Source organism: Nuphar pumila, chromosome 13 (assembly GCF_984573655.1).
Source record: "Nuphar pumila chromosome 13, dmNupPumi1.hap1.1, whole genome shotgun sequence".
Lineage (NCBI taxonomy): Eukaryota > Viridiplantae > Streptophyta > Magnoliopsida > Nymphaeales > Nymphaeaceae > Nuphar > Nuphar pumila.
The window spans coordinates 100,605,577-100,623,018 of NC_143261.1; the positions used below are offsets into that span (position 1 = coordinate 100,605,577).

General features: G+C 35.6%; 1 protein-coding gene across 1 annotated transcript in view; it reads left to right on the forward strand.

The window, feature by feature from the left end:
• Positions 1–17,442, forward strand: part of LOC149819464 (protein TIC110, chloroplastic-like) — a 33,146-nt gene that overhangs the window by 13,308 nt on the left and 2,396 nt on the right. The window contains exons 12-20 of the mRNA XM_089985892.1: positions 6,037–6,103; positions 6,577–6,641; positions 6,741–6,835; positions 9,032–9,153; positions 9,251–9,351; positions 10,664–10,880; positions 12,140–12,294; positions 12,629–12,754; positions 12,835–13,806. Of these exons, the coding sequence (XP_089842018.1) occupies positions 6,037–6,103; positions 6,577–6,641; positions 6,741–6,835; positions 9,032–9,153; positions 9,251–9,351; positions 10,664–10,880; positions 12,140–12,294; positions 12,629–12,754; positions 12,835–13,806 (1,920 nt within the window). The remainder of the gene's footprint in view (positions 1–6,036; positions 6,104–6,576; positions 6,642–6,740; positions 6,836–9,031; positions 9,154–9,250; positions 9,352–10,663; positions 10,881–12,139; positions 12,295–12,628; positions 12,755–12,834; positions 13,807–17,442) is intronic.

Genomic DNA, 17,442 nt, shown 5'->3' on the forward strand with positions numbered 1-17,442 from the left:
GTTGATGAGGCTGCACAGGTTCACGATATTTCAACATGCGTTATCGTGGCCTGGTATATAATATTTAAAACATTAGGTATTAGTTTACAAAGTACAAAGCTATCCCATAACAGATTACAATATTTACATTCGTGCCACAATAAGCACGTCAATGCGCAATCCCAGTTTGGGTCTAGGTCTAGGTCTAGGTCTAGGTCTAGGTCTAGGTCTAGGTCAGACCCAAACTGGGTCCAACACTACACGACACTTAATAACCCTCCCTCAAGTTGTGCATGGTCTTGAACCATGGACAACTTGTTCTTCAAGAACCAAAATCTATTTTTCGTCAAGCCCTTTGTAAATAAATCCGACACCTGGTCTTCTGTAGGAATGAAATGAGGCTCAATCTCTTTGTCTTCAACCTTCTGTCGAATGAAATGTTGATCTATCTCAATCTGTTTTGTTTTACTGTGGAAAATATGATTAAATGATATATTAATGGTACTTTGATTGTCACACAATAAAATAGATTTGGAGATCTGTTCCTCCAATTCATTCAACAAATGTCTTGTCCAAGTAGCTTTAGTAGTTGCAACAACCATTGATCGATATTCAGCCTCAGTGCTTGATCTAGCTACTGCTTTTTTGTTTTCTACTGTTCCAGGATACTAGGTTTTCCCCAAGGAAAGATGCAATATCCGGAAACCGACCTCCTTTCATCAGGATCTCCTGCCCAGTCCGCATCACTGTAGATCGTGACATCATGCATGCTTCATCTTTTCTAACTTTTCTGATACACCAACCCATCTCCAATGGTACCTTTTAAGTATCTCAACATTCTCTTGATTGCATCCACATGCCCTGTTCGTGGCTCATTCATGAACTGCGACACTTATTAACAGAATAAACAATGTCAGGGTGAGTAAAGGTAAGATATTGAAGCATACCAACTACACTTCAATATCTTGTAGGGTCAGGGTACAAATCTCCATCCTGTGAACTGAGCTTTTGATGTAAGACACTCAGTGTAGACAAAGGCTTGCAATCTTGCATGCCAAATTTCTTCAATAAATCCAGTGTGTATTTATGTTGTGTCAAGGTCAGGTAACCATCCTTCCTGTCTACCTCGACACCAAGGAAATAACACAAATCTCCCAAATCTTTCATCTTAAACCTTTGACTTAATAGTCCTTTATTTCTTCAATGTGATTCATTGAATTCCCTATAACTATAATATCATCAACATATATCAACAACAAGGTGGTTATGCCTTTATCCTTGAAGATAAACAATGAGTGGTCTAAGAGAGATCTAGAGAACCCATGCCTCTGTATTTCTAAGGAGAAACTCTCAAACCACGAGTGTGAGGCCTGCTTCAAACTATATATGGCTCTTTTTAATCTACATACATATGTGCTTGGGTCTCCCTCAGCATATCTTGGAGGTTGTTCCATGTAAACTTCTTCCTTCAAGTCTCCATGAAGAAATGCATTTTTGACATCTAATTGACTTAATGTCCATCAATGTTTGACGGCTAAAGACAATATCATTCTTATTGTCCCCATTTTGATCACGGGACTGAAAGTCTCATCATAATCCTGACCATATTCCTGTGTAAACTCCTTTGCAACAAGTCTTGCTTTGTATTGTTCTATAGTACCATCGGGTTTGTATTTGATTTTATAAACTCACTTGGAATCAACAACATTTTTGTTAGGAGGTCTGACAACGATTTCCCATGTCTGACATTCATGAAGCGCTTCCATTTCTTCATTCATGGTCTCAATCCATTTGTTTGATTTCACAGCATGATGAAACCCTATGGGTTCATCATGCTTATCAACCTGAGACAGGAAAAGTTGAAGATCCATAGAAAAATTATTGTAACTGACCCACCTGTCAATAGGATGTCTGATTCTATTTGAACTCCTCAGATTTTCAACATGCACATAAGTATCTGATCCAGTGTGAGGAGCAAGGGGAGTACCTTTTTCTCTTCGCGCATATACATACCCTTTAAATTTGTCAATAGGATGCGATTGTGGGCCTGCCCCTTCTTCAGTGTGTGAAGCTCCACCGACCTGATCACAAGATTGAGGTAAACATGCTTGACCTGAGTCAATATCATTTTGGTCAGCCGAATTTGTTTCTTGAGTACACTGAGGTGAGCAATCACCATAAGCATCTGCAAATAATTCTGCATTCATTCACGAATGATAAACTTCTTCTCTGGGAATTCTTTGACAGGTATTAAATGATACATCTCTAAGATTATTCTCGTCAAACACAACATTCCTGAAAATCTTAACACGCTTAGTCATAGGGTCATAACACCGATAACCTTTATAATCATCATCATATCCCACAAATCTACACTTAGAAACCTTTGGTTGAAATTTGGAAACCTTTGGTTGAAATTTGGAAACCTTTGGTTGAAATTTATTCCTGAGAGAATCATCAATATGAACATAACAAATGCATCCAAACACACACAGAGCATTATAATCGGGTTGAATGCCGAAAAGAGAAGAGAATGGTGAACTATTTTGCAAAACTGTCATAGGCACACGATTTATGATATAGACGTCTGAATGGAATGCTTCTGTCCACAGACTAATGGGAAGATTACTGTCGTGCATCATGCTCATGGCCGTTTCAACAATATGTCTATGCTTTCTCTCAGCAACCTCATTTTGTTGTGGTGTATGTGAACAAGACACTCTACGCTTTATTCCATTACTTTGGAAAAAATCAGTAAAATCCTTTGATGTATACTCACACCTCCGTTACAATGAAAATGCAGAATATTGGTAGAGAAATGGTTTCGAATAAAGGCATGAAAGTTGTGAAATATGGGAAAAGTTTCAGACTTATGCTTCATAAAGAATATCCAAGTATAACGAGAGTAGCTGTCAATAAAGATGAGATAATATCTGTTGCCAGAAGAAGAGCATACGGGCGCAGGACCCCAAACATCTGAATAAGCAATTTTAAAGGATCTTGAAGCTCTTTTATTTATAGAATCAAAAGGAAGTACATGATACTTACATATCTGACAACTGAGACACTTTTTATTACTGATCTCAAGAGTTAAACTTGATTTAGGAATTAATTTGCTTGATACAAGTTTCTCAAGAAAAGAATAACTGAAATGACCAAGACGATCATGCCAAAGACTTGGCTTATTACAATTGGAAAGATTAAAAATAGACTCAGGACCTGACTTAGATGACTCAAACTGAAAAGACTTAGACTTCAAGACTGAACTGGTACGCGCAAATGGATCTTCCTTGAAGATGTACATATTTTCTTTTCGCTCCCCTTCAACGAATGTCTCCCTCGTTTGAAGATCTTTGACATACACAAAAGAGGGAGTGAATTCAACATAAGAATGTGAATCATCAACAAGTTTAGACACAGAGATGATGTTCTTTTTTATATTAGGAGCATGAACAACATTTGACAAATTGAGAGACGATTTTGACAGAGGAATGATTGCATTACCAATGTGAGAAATGTGATGGTGAGATCCATCTCCAGTAACAATACTATTTTTACCAAAGTAAGGAACCGAGTTCGAAAGCTTACCAACATCGCCTGTAACATGGGTCGTTGCTCTTGAATCAACATACCATGATCCTTGATCATTCTGTTTCAAGTGTAACCCAGACAATGCTGTCAGCAAAAGTTGTTTCACCTCCCCATCAGACTTGGTAACATTATCTTCCTTCTTGCTCTCAGTGTTTTGCAATTTGCCTTTATTTTGAGGATTAAACCAACAATGTGCCTTAATATGTTCGTTTTTATTGCACAGGTAACATGTCAGGACAATTCTTTGAGTTTGATTATTCGCATTAGAGTTGAACGACATATTGGGTGTGGGAAGCAAACCTGGACCTGCAAATCTACCACAACCTCTTCCTCCTCTGAAGCCATTTCCTCCACGACCATGACCAAAGGAGAACCCAGTGGCTAAGACATCTTGGGAGTCAGATTGAGCACCAGAATCTTCAACGATGCCTTTCAATGACATTTCGTATTGTAGAAGTTTTGCCCAGAGGTCTTCAAATGTGGGAAGCATGAGCAAGCACAACAGTGATGTCGCCAATACATGATAATCTGGGCCTAAACTATTCAATGTTTGTTGCACTTTATCCTTGTCCGACACTTCACATCCAATAATGGCTAGTTGATCTGTAATAGTTTTTATCTTATTCAAGTAATCCATGATAGATAGACCACCTTTCTTAAGAAGCTGGAATTCACGCTTGAGAAATAAAACTCTTGCTTTAGATATCTGAGAGTATGTTTGTGTCAACCTGTTTTACAATTCCATCGTTGTGCAGTCGTTGGGAATAACAACTAGTACTTCCTGAGACAGTAGATGTGATGTAGGCAATTAATGTCTGATCCTTTCTTATCCAAGAGACATAATCTGAGTTGCGAACAAGCTTGGTAGATGCAACCCCTTGTGTGTCTGTTTCTTCCTTTGCGATGAACTCTGGTGGGGCAGATATTGATCCATCCAGGTGACCAAAAAGATCTTGGCTCCTGATAAAGGGAACTATCTGTCTTTTCCAAGTCAGAAAATTAGAATTATTTAACTTTTCAGAAACGAGTTGGCTAAGAAAGTTTGATGACAAACCGGACTGGGTTGAAGAAGAATTCATGATTATGAGACACGTGAATATAAGATAGAAAATACTCTAAGAGATGGTTAATGAAATGACTAATCAAACTGTAGGATAACGTGACTGTCTAAGTTCAGCCCAGAAGAGAACTGATTATAACGGAATTCGGATCTGCTGCCCTTTTTTTTTTTGACAGATATCAGATCACGTAAATATTCAGAATATTAATCCGATGTTAATGAATCAAGCCACCTGACCATGCCGTGTTTGATTAGCATGAACCAAGATCACGATGAATCGTGATTTGAGATGAATCAACGACAAGTTTTAAAATAAGGTGACACAACAACAATATCTAAAAGAGGAATCACGAGTTTTGATTGGGATATAATATCAATCACGAGTTTTGATTCTAAAAGGAGAATCACAAGGAAGAGATGAGTTACGATTAGGGTTTCAAAGAGGAAACATAATTTTCGAGCTTGAAGATAGGTCACGGATAGGGTTTCAAACAGACCTTTAAATGGGAAACAAGTGTTTTAGATGAAAACACGAAAACAGATTTAAGAGAGGATAGATACAAGAAAAGGAATCGTGCTTTTGGAAGAAAACACGATCATGTAGGTTGCGGAAGAGGGAAAATATCGAAAACAGAGAGAAGAATATTTTCCTGACCAAAACAGATTTTCTCTATGGTCGTACCTTTGGGAGCAATATCGAGCCCTAGATCCAACCTTGCTCTGATACCATGTTAGAAGTTACATTTGCATCAGACCTGATCTTCAACAGAGAAAAGTAAGAGAAGAAGAGAGGTAGAAGAAGAGGGAAAACTCGGTGTTTATGAGGCTGCACAGGTTCATGATATTTCAACATGCGTTATCGTGGCCTGGTAATTGTATTTAAAACATTAGGTATTAGTTTACAAAGTACAAAGCTATCCCATAACAGATTACAATATTTACATCCGTGCCACAATAAGCACATCAATGCGCAATCCCAGTTTGGGTCTGGGTCAGACCCAAACTGGGTCCAGCACTACACGACACTTAATACATAGTGCATTATTTCTTATCACGTAATTTATACAAGTTATGTTTACCATGTGGACATTTTTTTCATGCATTCGAAAGTAGGAAGAGGGTATACGAGTGGAAAGGGCTATGGCTACTTGAAGTTGAGAGTAGGTGAGAGAGGGATGTCAAAAATGAATCTTGTAATGTCCATTTAGAAGAGGAAAGTGACAGTGGTAGAAGTACCAGATGGAAGAGAATGAATGAGTGAATGCTAGAGGTGGAAATAGAAAGAGGAGATGAATCCACTTATCTGGGGGAAAAACTAGTGGTTATTTGGTTATATACATATATTATGTTAACTCTTCTACTGGTTTTTGTAATAGCTGTCATCTTATAAAGTCTCCTTTTTCCAGGTTGAAGTTGCTATCCGTGATAATGCTCAAAGACTGTATGCAGTGAAACTAAGTTCAATTGGCCGAGGTTAAAGTCCAAATCCTTTAGCTTATTTTAAATTTGTTGTGTGATTTTTTACAATTCCTTTTGCTTTTTGAAGAGGCAAACTGAGCATGTGTTCATCTTATAAATAGGCAAGAGGATTGTAAACAAGCAAGACATCCAAGTACTAGAGCAGTCATGCTTTTCTGTATGCATTATATGCTTTCTTTGGTTTGGAAGCATCTTTAAGCTCAATTTGACAAGCTCCAACCAAACTTGTTTCTATTTATAATGTTTTTCTTTTCAGTGTAATCTAGCAATAAGAAATTTTGAGATTTGATTTGTGTTGTCGTTTTGCTTTCAACGATTGCCTGGAATATCTAGTCTGTTATTCAAAGTTCTGTGTGGATCATGTGAACCCTGTGATCTTTTACTCAAGGTTCTGTAACTTTCAACTTTACTCAGATAAATTCTATATTTGTCCATCTAATAATATTTTTGAAGCCTCTGATCTGAAGATGTCAACGAGAAGCAGCTGATTGATTTGAGGGTGGCACAACAGCAATATCAACTTTCTGACGAGGTCAATTTCTCCTTTTGATTTCATTGAAGTGTTAAGGTGTAACACTCTTGTTTTATTCTTCTACATTGTGTTTTTCATTCTTTGAATTGTTTTTTGCAGATTGCTGCTGATTTGCTTAGGGAGCACACTAGGAAGCTCGTTGAAGAAAATATTTCAGCTGCACTTAATATGGTGAAGTTTAGATCACGAAGCAAGTATGTTCACAATTCCTTTTCTTTATACATGAGTTGGAGGCCTGCATACAAAAGAATTGCCTGTGTAATAAAACTCCACATTTCTTGTTGATTTACACATTTATATCTGCACTTTAGTTGGATTGGTAGAGTCACACAATCTTATCTCAATGTTCTTAGATTCAAAACTTTTAGGAGGATTATCCACCAGCTTGCCTATCAATTAAAAAAGAAAAAAAAGCTAAACTTATGGATGATTGGAGACAATGCATGTTGATTGCTTGAAATCCTTTTTTCCTGCTGTATTCTCTTTTGTTGTGTGACATGAGATTGGTTCTTTATTTTTGTCTTGGAAATGTAAAGCTTTATTCTTGTCTTTAATAAAAGTAAAAAAAATTCTTCCTGTTGTTTCTTTGAAAAAATTTAAATAAAAGTAATTGGTGCCTTTCCATTATGATTTTGATTAGAACAATGTTTGATTGTGTCATTGAGAACGCCTTGTAGCTGGGGACCATTTGGAAAATTTGTGCTGAATTTTTATGAAAACGTGAGGCTGAGGTCTCAGCCTGCTATGTCAAATAGACAGACATATTTGTAAGGAAATAGGCGGAAGTGTAACCCAAGAATGCGCAAGCATTCACAAAGTCCAATAATGGACAAGCACTGCGGCAATCAAACAAGAAGTCCACAAAGGGACAATATAAAAGCCTGAAAAGGCTACACAAGCATGAAAAAAATATAATGGAATATTTATTGAAATGAGCCTTGAAAAAGGCATACAAATACAAGGGGGATAACCCCATATTTATACAAGAGAGAGGACCCAAGGAGGGGCTCCCATATAGGTGTTGGAGCCCCTCCAACAGTCATATTTGTGACCGGTGGAGGGGCCCAACGTCTATATGGTGGACCCCTCAATGCCTAGAAGACAAAATAAATAAGAAGAAAAATAAAAATAAAAATAAAAATACAAAAAGAAATAAAAACATATTAAAAAAATGAATATGTGAGAAATGGTGAAAAGACTATTTTACCCCTATCAGGTATTACAAATGAATTACATAATTTATATATATATATATATATATATATATATTTTAACAATATCTTCCCTTGCTTTAGACCTCTTCCTGGACTAAAGATGTGGTTAGTTACATTCATGCATACTAGCACGGATATGAAAGATTGACATGCTTATATTCATCTTTTCAAATCTTCCTCACAACCTGTTCTATCTAGTGCCTGCAATATACTTCTCAGTTCCCCATTGTCAAACATTTGTTTTTTGTTCTACAGATTGATCATTGCCACTAGGCATGCAACTTTATAAAGAGTTAAAGACACATTTTATTAGTTATTATCTTGTAAATATAAGACATCCTTTAGGGTGCTTCCTTATAGTTTACAGAAATGCTCTTTGTGGTGACAATTAATGCTCAAAATTGCCATGTTATTTCTAATTCTTTTAGAGGTAGAAAATGTGGTGAACTTGTCAAACATCCATTCACCATCCATACATGCACACACACTTGCACCCCAGAATGAGTTAGAAGAGAAGCATATTCTGGGACTTGTCCAATTGGTCATATCCTAATGAAATGACTTGAAAGGTCAGTGTATTTCTTAAAGGACTAAAGTTCATGTGTGAACAAAACAGATTGGTCTATTAGGTCATGACTAAAGTGTTTTTCTTTTATATTTTGTCTCTCTTTGGCATTTGATTTTTCACGTTTTCTGTAATTGTAATTAGGACTGTCCTAATAAAAAATATTTGTAACTGTATAATTTATATCATAGACAATGGAATAGTGATTCTGCAACCTTTGCTTGAATCTGCAATTTGCATACCAACACAGTGCTGCAGTCTATGCAATCAGTGATTGTGATTAATGAATGTGTTATTGGACAAGTACTGGTAAGCTTTTACAAAATGGCAACACTCTACCATGGCTTTGTTTATACTTTGTACATGCAATAGACTAAATTGTTCTTTGAATGATAAAGTTGGCCTTCAAAGGTCAAACAGGTTCGTTTCAATATTTTCATTCTTCATCTTTACATTTATTATTGATAAACAAGAGTATTTGTGGTGTGAGGACTTCTTACATAATATTCTGTTTACTGCATTGCAATGACAACACAGTTGTTTAAAGTAGCAGGTATTTCCCCTTCTTACTGCATTCTTTTAAACAGAAAAGGCTGATTGTTTTTTTGTAGGGAGGCAGTTGTTGTTGATGAACTTGAGAAGATTTTGTCATTCAATAATCTGCTTATTTTGTTCACCAACCATCCTGAATTCAGTCGATTCCCTCCTGGAATTGGGCCTGTTTCTTTATTGGGTAAATATTATATGAAAAGTTGAATTTTATTATTCATGCTGAAGATTATGGAGAAATTGTAGTTTTTCACATGATTGTGTATTTGTGTGTATCTTAGGTGGTGAATATGATGGTGACAGAAAGATAGATGACCTGAAACTTCTTTATCGAGCCTATTTAACAGAGGCTTTCTCTGATGGGTGCATTGACGACAAAGCGGTATGTGCTTACATTCTGTAATCTATACACTCTTCTATTTCCTGCAATCACATTTGCCTTGATGCAACTTGATGGTATTTTTATATGCATTATTTTTTGGAATTGTACAGTAGAAAATTTTAGTGTCATATAAATGGTTCTATCAACATGTTTCATGCTACTATTGTATGAGAATTTTTTTTAATTTGTACGGAATATAATTTGTGTTCTTCCCATGGCTGTGGATATCCTTTGTCAGCCTTTGGCATCTGTAGGCGGTCTACATGAATTTCCAAAGGTGAAATAGTGAAATGTCATTGCTCTAATTTAATTCGTAATTTGTTGTCCCTGGGTATGCTAATTAATATTTGCATACAATTAGGTGGAGTAACACATGAATGTTATAAAGCGTAAATTGGTGGCATGACCAAGGAGAAGGTTTCCAAAAATAGAGAGAAAGAGTTTAAGAAATCTGATTTCTTTAGTAGTCTTTATTCACTAATAAGATAGTGTCATAAAGTGGTGGTTGCTTGTCAAAAAACAAACAACAACTTGTAAAGTATTAGTGGGATTAGAATGGTAAGAAGTATGATCATCATCATCGTGAAGTGAAGCCTTATCCCGACTACATGGGGTGGGCTATATGGTAAGTACAATATATTGCTATGATATCCTACTTTCTCTTGCTTTTGATTGGGAGTGTGATAAAAGTTGAGGTGAGTTCAAGCTGTTCAATGTTTGTGATATGAGTATTTGATGCTGCCTCTCTCTGTTTACTATTGTATTCAATTCTTTTGGATCCTTTCATATTCTTAAAGTGTTCTTCTGTTTGATGCAACTTCTATTTCACTTTTAATTTAATTGCTTTCTTTTGATGCTTTCTTTCCCCCTATTTTTGGCTTTACTTTTCTTTTTTGTTGAATAGGACGCGCTTGCGATGTTTATAATGTTAGTACTTCTTATAATGCCTCCTTGTTTTCTAGTTTTATGCAATAGTGCTCTGGAAAATATTGGAAGTTATAGTTTATATTTTTTTTCTAATAATTTCATATCAGATTTCTTGTGCCAATTGGTCATTTGGGCTGTTGAATCCGTGAAGCCAGGTATTGATTTTGTTATTAGTTACAAGTTCCTTCATGTGTTGTGATCTTAATCTAGAACTCTATTCCTGATGAATATATAGGGATCCTGTTAAAGGCTATTGATCATTTTATGGTAGTTTAATGTCTTTTAGTTCTTTCATTTGTTCTTATGCTTTTGTATTGGGCTTCCTTTTTTACCATATGCTTTTCTAACCTTTTATTTTTATTTTTTTTCTTATTTTGCTGTGTAGCTTAGCTCTTTGAACCATTTGAAGAATATATCTGGCTTAGGAAAGCGTGAATCTGAAGCCATTATGCTTGACGTTACCTCAAAGGTCTACCGTAAACGGCTTTCAGTAGCAGTTTCTCGAGGTGATTTGGAGATTGCAACAAGCAAAGCAGCATTCCTTCAAAACCTGTGTGATGAGTTGCGCTTTGATCCACAGAAGGCTAGCGAAATCCATGAAGGTAATATAATGTTATGTTTACACAATGTTTTGCTGTTTAGCAGGACAAGTTATCATTTGTATTTCATTTTTTTGTTAATTCATGCATTATTAGCTTGTTGGGATTTAATCTATGAGGTGGGCCTGTGTGTATGTATGTGCAGGGTCCCTTGCTGCTCATATCAACAGTTTCTTATTGGGCAATTTTTAGGAGATTTTAAAAAATAAACATTTTTCTCTAGAAAATCTTGGAAAAATCTGGATAACTTTGAAAAGGATAAAATTGAGAAAATAAACATTTTGCTCAAATACTTTATTAATGTTTTCGTATGATATAAAAAAATGGTGATAGTTTCTTATTGTATATAGTGACATTTTATACACATACACCAGACACACACTCATGCATCAATGGTTTCTCAATTTTTTTTAAAGTTTTGTTGTTGTTGTGTGCTTTTGTCTTGCTGAACATTCATCTTTGGGTATTAGTATCATTCTATGATAGCTTTGTGGCTTCCCATTATGGTATTTCTCTTCTGTATGTTGATCTCAATATTTGACCTACATAGAAAAGATGTATCTTTTAAAGGATCAAGGTAGCATGGTGAGGATGACATGAACCTTGTAAACTATCTACCATTAATTAACATTGTTAATTCATAAGGAAAGTGTAAAGCACTCCACTAAAGTAAATTTTCATGTTATTGAACTGATTCGAAAAGTGAGTGAGAGCACAGGAGTAAAACTTAGGAACTAATGTAAAAGAGGCTGCCTTTAAAGTGGCTATCCTTTTGAACTTTGGGCATTTTATGTGAAAGGTTGTGTTTTGGTGTACTATTTGTGATGTTAATATGTTGTCACGTTCCTTTCATATGTAATAAGATGCTTGGTGTTTGTATTTTTTGAAAAACAATAAAGTAATGAGATGCTTAGGTGTTAATGCATGTTTTTTCTTTTCAAAGCATTGCATTATGCTTGTTCAAGTTACCATTAACATAATTCTGTTCATGGTTCTAGACACTAAGGCAAGCTAATGGTTTTTTATTACGTCAAGGTTAACATCAAAGTCCTATTATTTTGTAACTTCAGTTTCATGTGATATTTAAATGTTTCTATTTTGTGTTGACTACTATTGGATTCTTCAAAGTGTTAAGTCTAAAAATGTACACAGAGACAGCTTTTTCCTTTTTGAACTTCTTGGAAGGGGCACTGGCAAGGTTTTGAGTTATATTGTTTGTTGGTTTAAGTTTTACATTTGGCTCAAGCAACATTTTTCTTCAGATATATATCGGCAGAAGCTCCTGCTTGCTGTAAGTGATGGTGCACTCAGTGAGGAGGATGTTGCTTCTTTACTTCGGCTACGGGTTCTTCTGTGCATTCCACAACAAACAATTAATGCAGCACATGCAGATATCTGTGGTAGCTTGTTTGAAAAGGTGAAACTAAATTTTTTAACTGAATTTTACTAAAAATATATATATTTTTTGTTTGCTTCAGAAAAACAAAAGGTTAGTTGAACTGTTATAATTCAGGAGCTCCTGGATGCAAGCATCTTTTCCTGAAACCCTTGGACGGGTGTTTTTGATTAGTCATTTTTATTGACCTGATCGTCTGGTCATGAAACATTTATGGAAAATATTTGCTAGGATGATGTCTGCTTTAAAATTTGCATATATTGATCTTCTTTATTATGATTTAATCATGTTCATGATTGTTGTGCATTTTCCCATCTTGATTCTAACTTCTAATATATGTGCTGTTGTTATGCAGGTTGTGAGAGATGTGATTGCTGCAGGTGTTGATGGATATGATGAAGACCTCAAAGCAAAAGTAAGAAAGGCTTCTCAAGGTTTACGGTTAACACAGGATGCTTCCATGTCTATAGTCAGCAAAGCGGTTAGTGCTCCTTCCATTTAGCTCTAAAAAGTTCATTTTTAGAGATTGTGATTCATCTTTTTTGGTTTCTCATTGTGCAGGTGCGAAAGGCATTCATGAACTATGCGAAGAGGTCCAGGGCAGCTGGCAATGGAATTGAGGCAGCAAAAGAATTGAAGAAGATGGTTACCTTTAACACTGTGGTTGTAACAGAAATGATATCTGATGTAAAGGGAGATTCCCCTGCTTCTGGATCAGAGCCAGTTCAGAAAGAACAGAAATCCACCGAGGAAGAAGAGCCTGAATGGGAATCTCTGCAGACACTAAGAAAGACAAGACCTGACAAAGAGCTTCAAGAGAAACTTGGAAAACCAGGACAGGCAGAAATTACGCTGAAGGATGACCTATCAGAAAGGGAGAGATCTGACTTGTACCGGAAATACTTGTTATACTGCATCTCTGGGGAGGTCACTGTTGTACCATTTGGGGGACAGATCGTCACAAAGAAGGATGATTCAGAGTATTTTTTATTGAATCAGCTTGGGCAAATTTTAGGAATGAATGGCAAAGAAGTTGTGGATGTTCATAGGAACTTAGCTGAACAAGCTTTCAGTGAAAAGGCTCGGGTGATTCTGGCTGATGGGCAGTTGACCAAAGAACGAATTGAGCAACTGAATGAGGTGCAGAAGCAGGTAGGTCTGCCTTCTGAGTTAGCTCAAAAAGTTATCAAGGGTATAACCACAACAAAGATGGCAGCTGCAATAGAAACAGCTGTTAGCCGAGGGAGAATCACCATAAAGCAGGTCAGAGAACTGAAAGAAGCAAATGTGGATTTGGACAGCATGATCTCATTAAACTTACGTGAGAATCTCTTCAAGAAAACAGTGGATGAGATTTTCTCCTCAGGAACTGGAGAGTTTGATGAAGAGGAAGTGTATGAAAGGATTCCAGCCGATCTTGGTCTTGATGTTGAAAAGTCAAGAGGAGTGGTTCAGGAACTTGCCAGGAACAGGTTGTCAAATTCACTTGTTCAATCTGTGGCCCTACTACGCCAGAGAAATCAGGCAGGGGTGGTAAGAGCACTGATACTTTTGCAATTTTATATTGGTTTTTAACTTGCAACTAATATTTTTGCTGCATTATCTGGAAAGGAAAATGTCATTTTAATACTTTAAGAGGCTAATTTCCAATCCTTGGCCACAATCTTTTATGGTGTTTTACTTTCACTCGGTTTTTATGAAAAGAAATGCTTGAAGCTATTTATCTATGGATTGTTTTGTTTGTTTAGGCTACCTGCTAGACTCTCACTTATGAGGGGCTTTTACTAAGTGACCCACACTGACATCTAGAATATTCCTTTGTAGTTTTCAGATGACGAAATTTTCTTTTATAAGTTCAACTTTGGGCAAATTTATCTTTCTGGTTTTCCTATATCTAGAGCTTCTCATGACTTGCAATTTGGCATGACAAGGACATGTACTAATGTGCTGCTGCATTTGCTCCATCATGTTGATTGTGCAAGCAATTTCTTTTTCTGTTTCTTATGTGCCACCTTGTTGAACATAAACATTGTTATTGTTATCATGGACCAGGCCTGCACTTTTCTGATCTGCAGGATCTTGTATTTAGCCCATTTCATGTGATGTGATTCTTCCAAATATTTTTGCTTATAGATAATCATTCCACCTTGCTGCAATTTCTTGTTTGTGGGAAATTCTCACGTATCCAGAGGCTAGAATAGAAATGTCTTCTACTGTTTTTGTTTTTACTGGGCACAATTTTTATTTGTCACTCTAAGCATATTTTTCTCATTAGAATAAATCTTTATAGATGGCCCGTAGTCTCCTTTTACACTTCCTGTTTCACACATTGAAATAGTGGAATCTTGGTATGAAGCTCAACCCACAACTCAGAGCCTGCCTTCTACATACCTTAAAATTTTTTCTCAAAGTGCTGGAATCCTGGGAGCTTTTCATTGTTTTACTCAACTTGTTGAAGCTCATGTACTTGGGGCCCTTGGGAAGTGTATGAGCAGATAGGTTTGATTGGTTCTAATGGCATTTGAGCAATTTCAATCGGTTGGCTTTGTTAAGATTTTATATATATATATATATATATATATATATATATATATATATATTCATTGTAATAGGTAAATACCTGTCACATGGGTGCGGGTACGGGTGCGGCACAATTTCAAAAATTTTGGACATGGGGACTCTGCTGTATATATATATACATATATATATATATATATATATATATATATTAAAAATATATATAATTTCATATATAACAATAAATTAATAATAAGATTGTAAATTTTAAAGCAAAAATAAAAAAAGTAATTTTATTGAAGTAATAATACAAACTTACCAAAATATAACACATAAAGAAGCTTGTGAGTGTGATAACAACAAAACTTATCATAAATCTGCCTCATCATCTGAATTAGAGGGAAGAACATGATACAAATCATGTTCTCCCTCCAAGTCAAAATCTTTTGGATTTACATCTCAATACTTGGATGATCCACAACTGCATCAAAATATGACTAACTTAGTATCTAACTTCAAACTTTTAACACAAATATTTAAATACGAACTTTGAATACAAAAGAAAAAAAAGTACATATACTTATCTTTAGTGCGACGAGAAATTAATCGTAGATTAGAGTGAACATACACCAAATCCTCTGCTCTTTTACTAGTGAGTTTGTTTCTTTTAATGTTGTGAATTTAAGCATATGTACTCCAATTTCTTTCACAACACGATGATGTAGCAGGTTAGGATAACAACTTCATTGCAAGACGTTGCAGATTTGGTCTCTGATTTATATGTTGCCCACCAATTAAGGGGATCTTCTTCGTCCCTTGCCATGAGTGTTGCTAAAGAATCAAATCTCCCAGTAGAGAACTTTCTAAACTTACTATTTACAACCTTAAACATGTGAGGATCATTAAAAAGTCTTTCCAAACATATCATTTTGTTCCTTGATATCTCAGGACTTTATTTGGACAAACACGACCAACACATGCTATCAACCATTTTTTTGCATAATATTTTTGATTGAGGGAGTGTGCCGTGCAATGCAAAGCTGTATTGCTTTTATCCCATCTTCTCATTAAAACTGAATGTACATGATTGTAAAATTCTGAATCATCAAGTGCAACATCTTTCTTCTCATATTTAAAAATAATACTTTGAACTTTTTCAATCATATTGTCCCACATTTCATAAATTCTATGAAACATGGGTACATCTCTGTCAACTTCTCTCAACATTTCACAAATAGGCTCTGTAAATTCAACAAAATATGTAATTTTATCCCACCAAAAATCATCACAGATGCATTTTTTGATAGCTTGAGCCTTAACATAATCTTCAGTAAGATACTAATCTCAATCTTTATCAGCCACCATCATCATCAATGCATTCTTGAGTTGCTTAATTCTTTTCATTATAACAATGAGAGAAGCAAAACGAGTTTCAACAACTTTCAGTAACTTTAGATCAGAATGCCTATTAAGTATAGAAAGGGGATGATGATGGTTTACAACAAAATTTCTAATATTTCAAACATCATGCTCTATTTTCTCAATCCATAAACACATTTTACGTGCATGTGCATCATCTTTTGATGGATTGCATATACTCTTAAGTGTCAAATTTAAACCGAGTGCTACACAAGAAGTCCAAAAAATATGTGAATACGTATCTTCACTTGTCAAATTCATTCATGCACGACTGCAAACTGGAGGGTTGTCAGTAATGATTTGCACCACACTTTCTTCACCCACTTCTTTTATCACTTCAACAAATAATCTCTTTAAATATTCAGCATCCTTATACTCTCCAGATGCGTCAACAGTCTTCAAAAAGATTGACTCATTAAGTGAGTAAGCAATGAAGTTTATCAGTGGTCGCCTTTGTATATCAGTCCATCCATCAGAAACAATAGACACTCCATGTCGTTTTCATGCAAATTTTTGGGTCTCTAACAAGTCTTTCATTCTATTTTTTTTCTCTGCAAGAACAACTGTTCTTAGTTTTTCTGAACTAGGAGGCACATAACCACTTAAATTAGAATTTGCCAAAGATGTAATCATATCTTTCCAGTATGAACTTCTAGCTACATTAAAAGGAATTGAGCTTGAGTAAAAGAATCGATCAATCTTTTTATCAATTTCTGCTCTTGCCATATTTTTGAATTATCCTTGTATTGTTTTATTGCCTTTCATCTTTCTTTTTTTCAAAAGCTCTTCTTATTTATCACTAGCAATAGCAAAAGGCAGATTAATCGAATCACTTCTCATCTCTGCAATTTCTTCTTTTCAGCTTCTTCTTGTTCTTTCTTTAATTGCTTTAACAAGTCTTTGTCAACCCTAGATCATGGCCTAATTCCTTGACCACGAATATGCAAAATATGTGCTTTCACACGCGTATAAGAACCCGTGAAAACAATCGTACATAGATTACAATAAAATTACACATTCCCACCACCATCACTAGCTTTTATCCCTTTTGTCACAAGCCTCCAAAGTGGTTGAGAAACTTTTAATTCAGAGTTAGAACTTGAACCAACTGTATTGACGCTGCCACTAGAACTCGTCATTATATCTGAAAAGTGAAAACTGAATAGAAAATTATATGTAAATAAAGTTAATAAACACTTCAAAAAAATAGTAACAAGAGCTCCACCCCTCTAA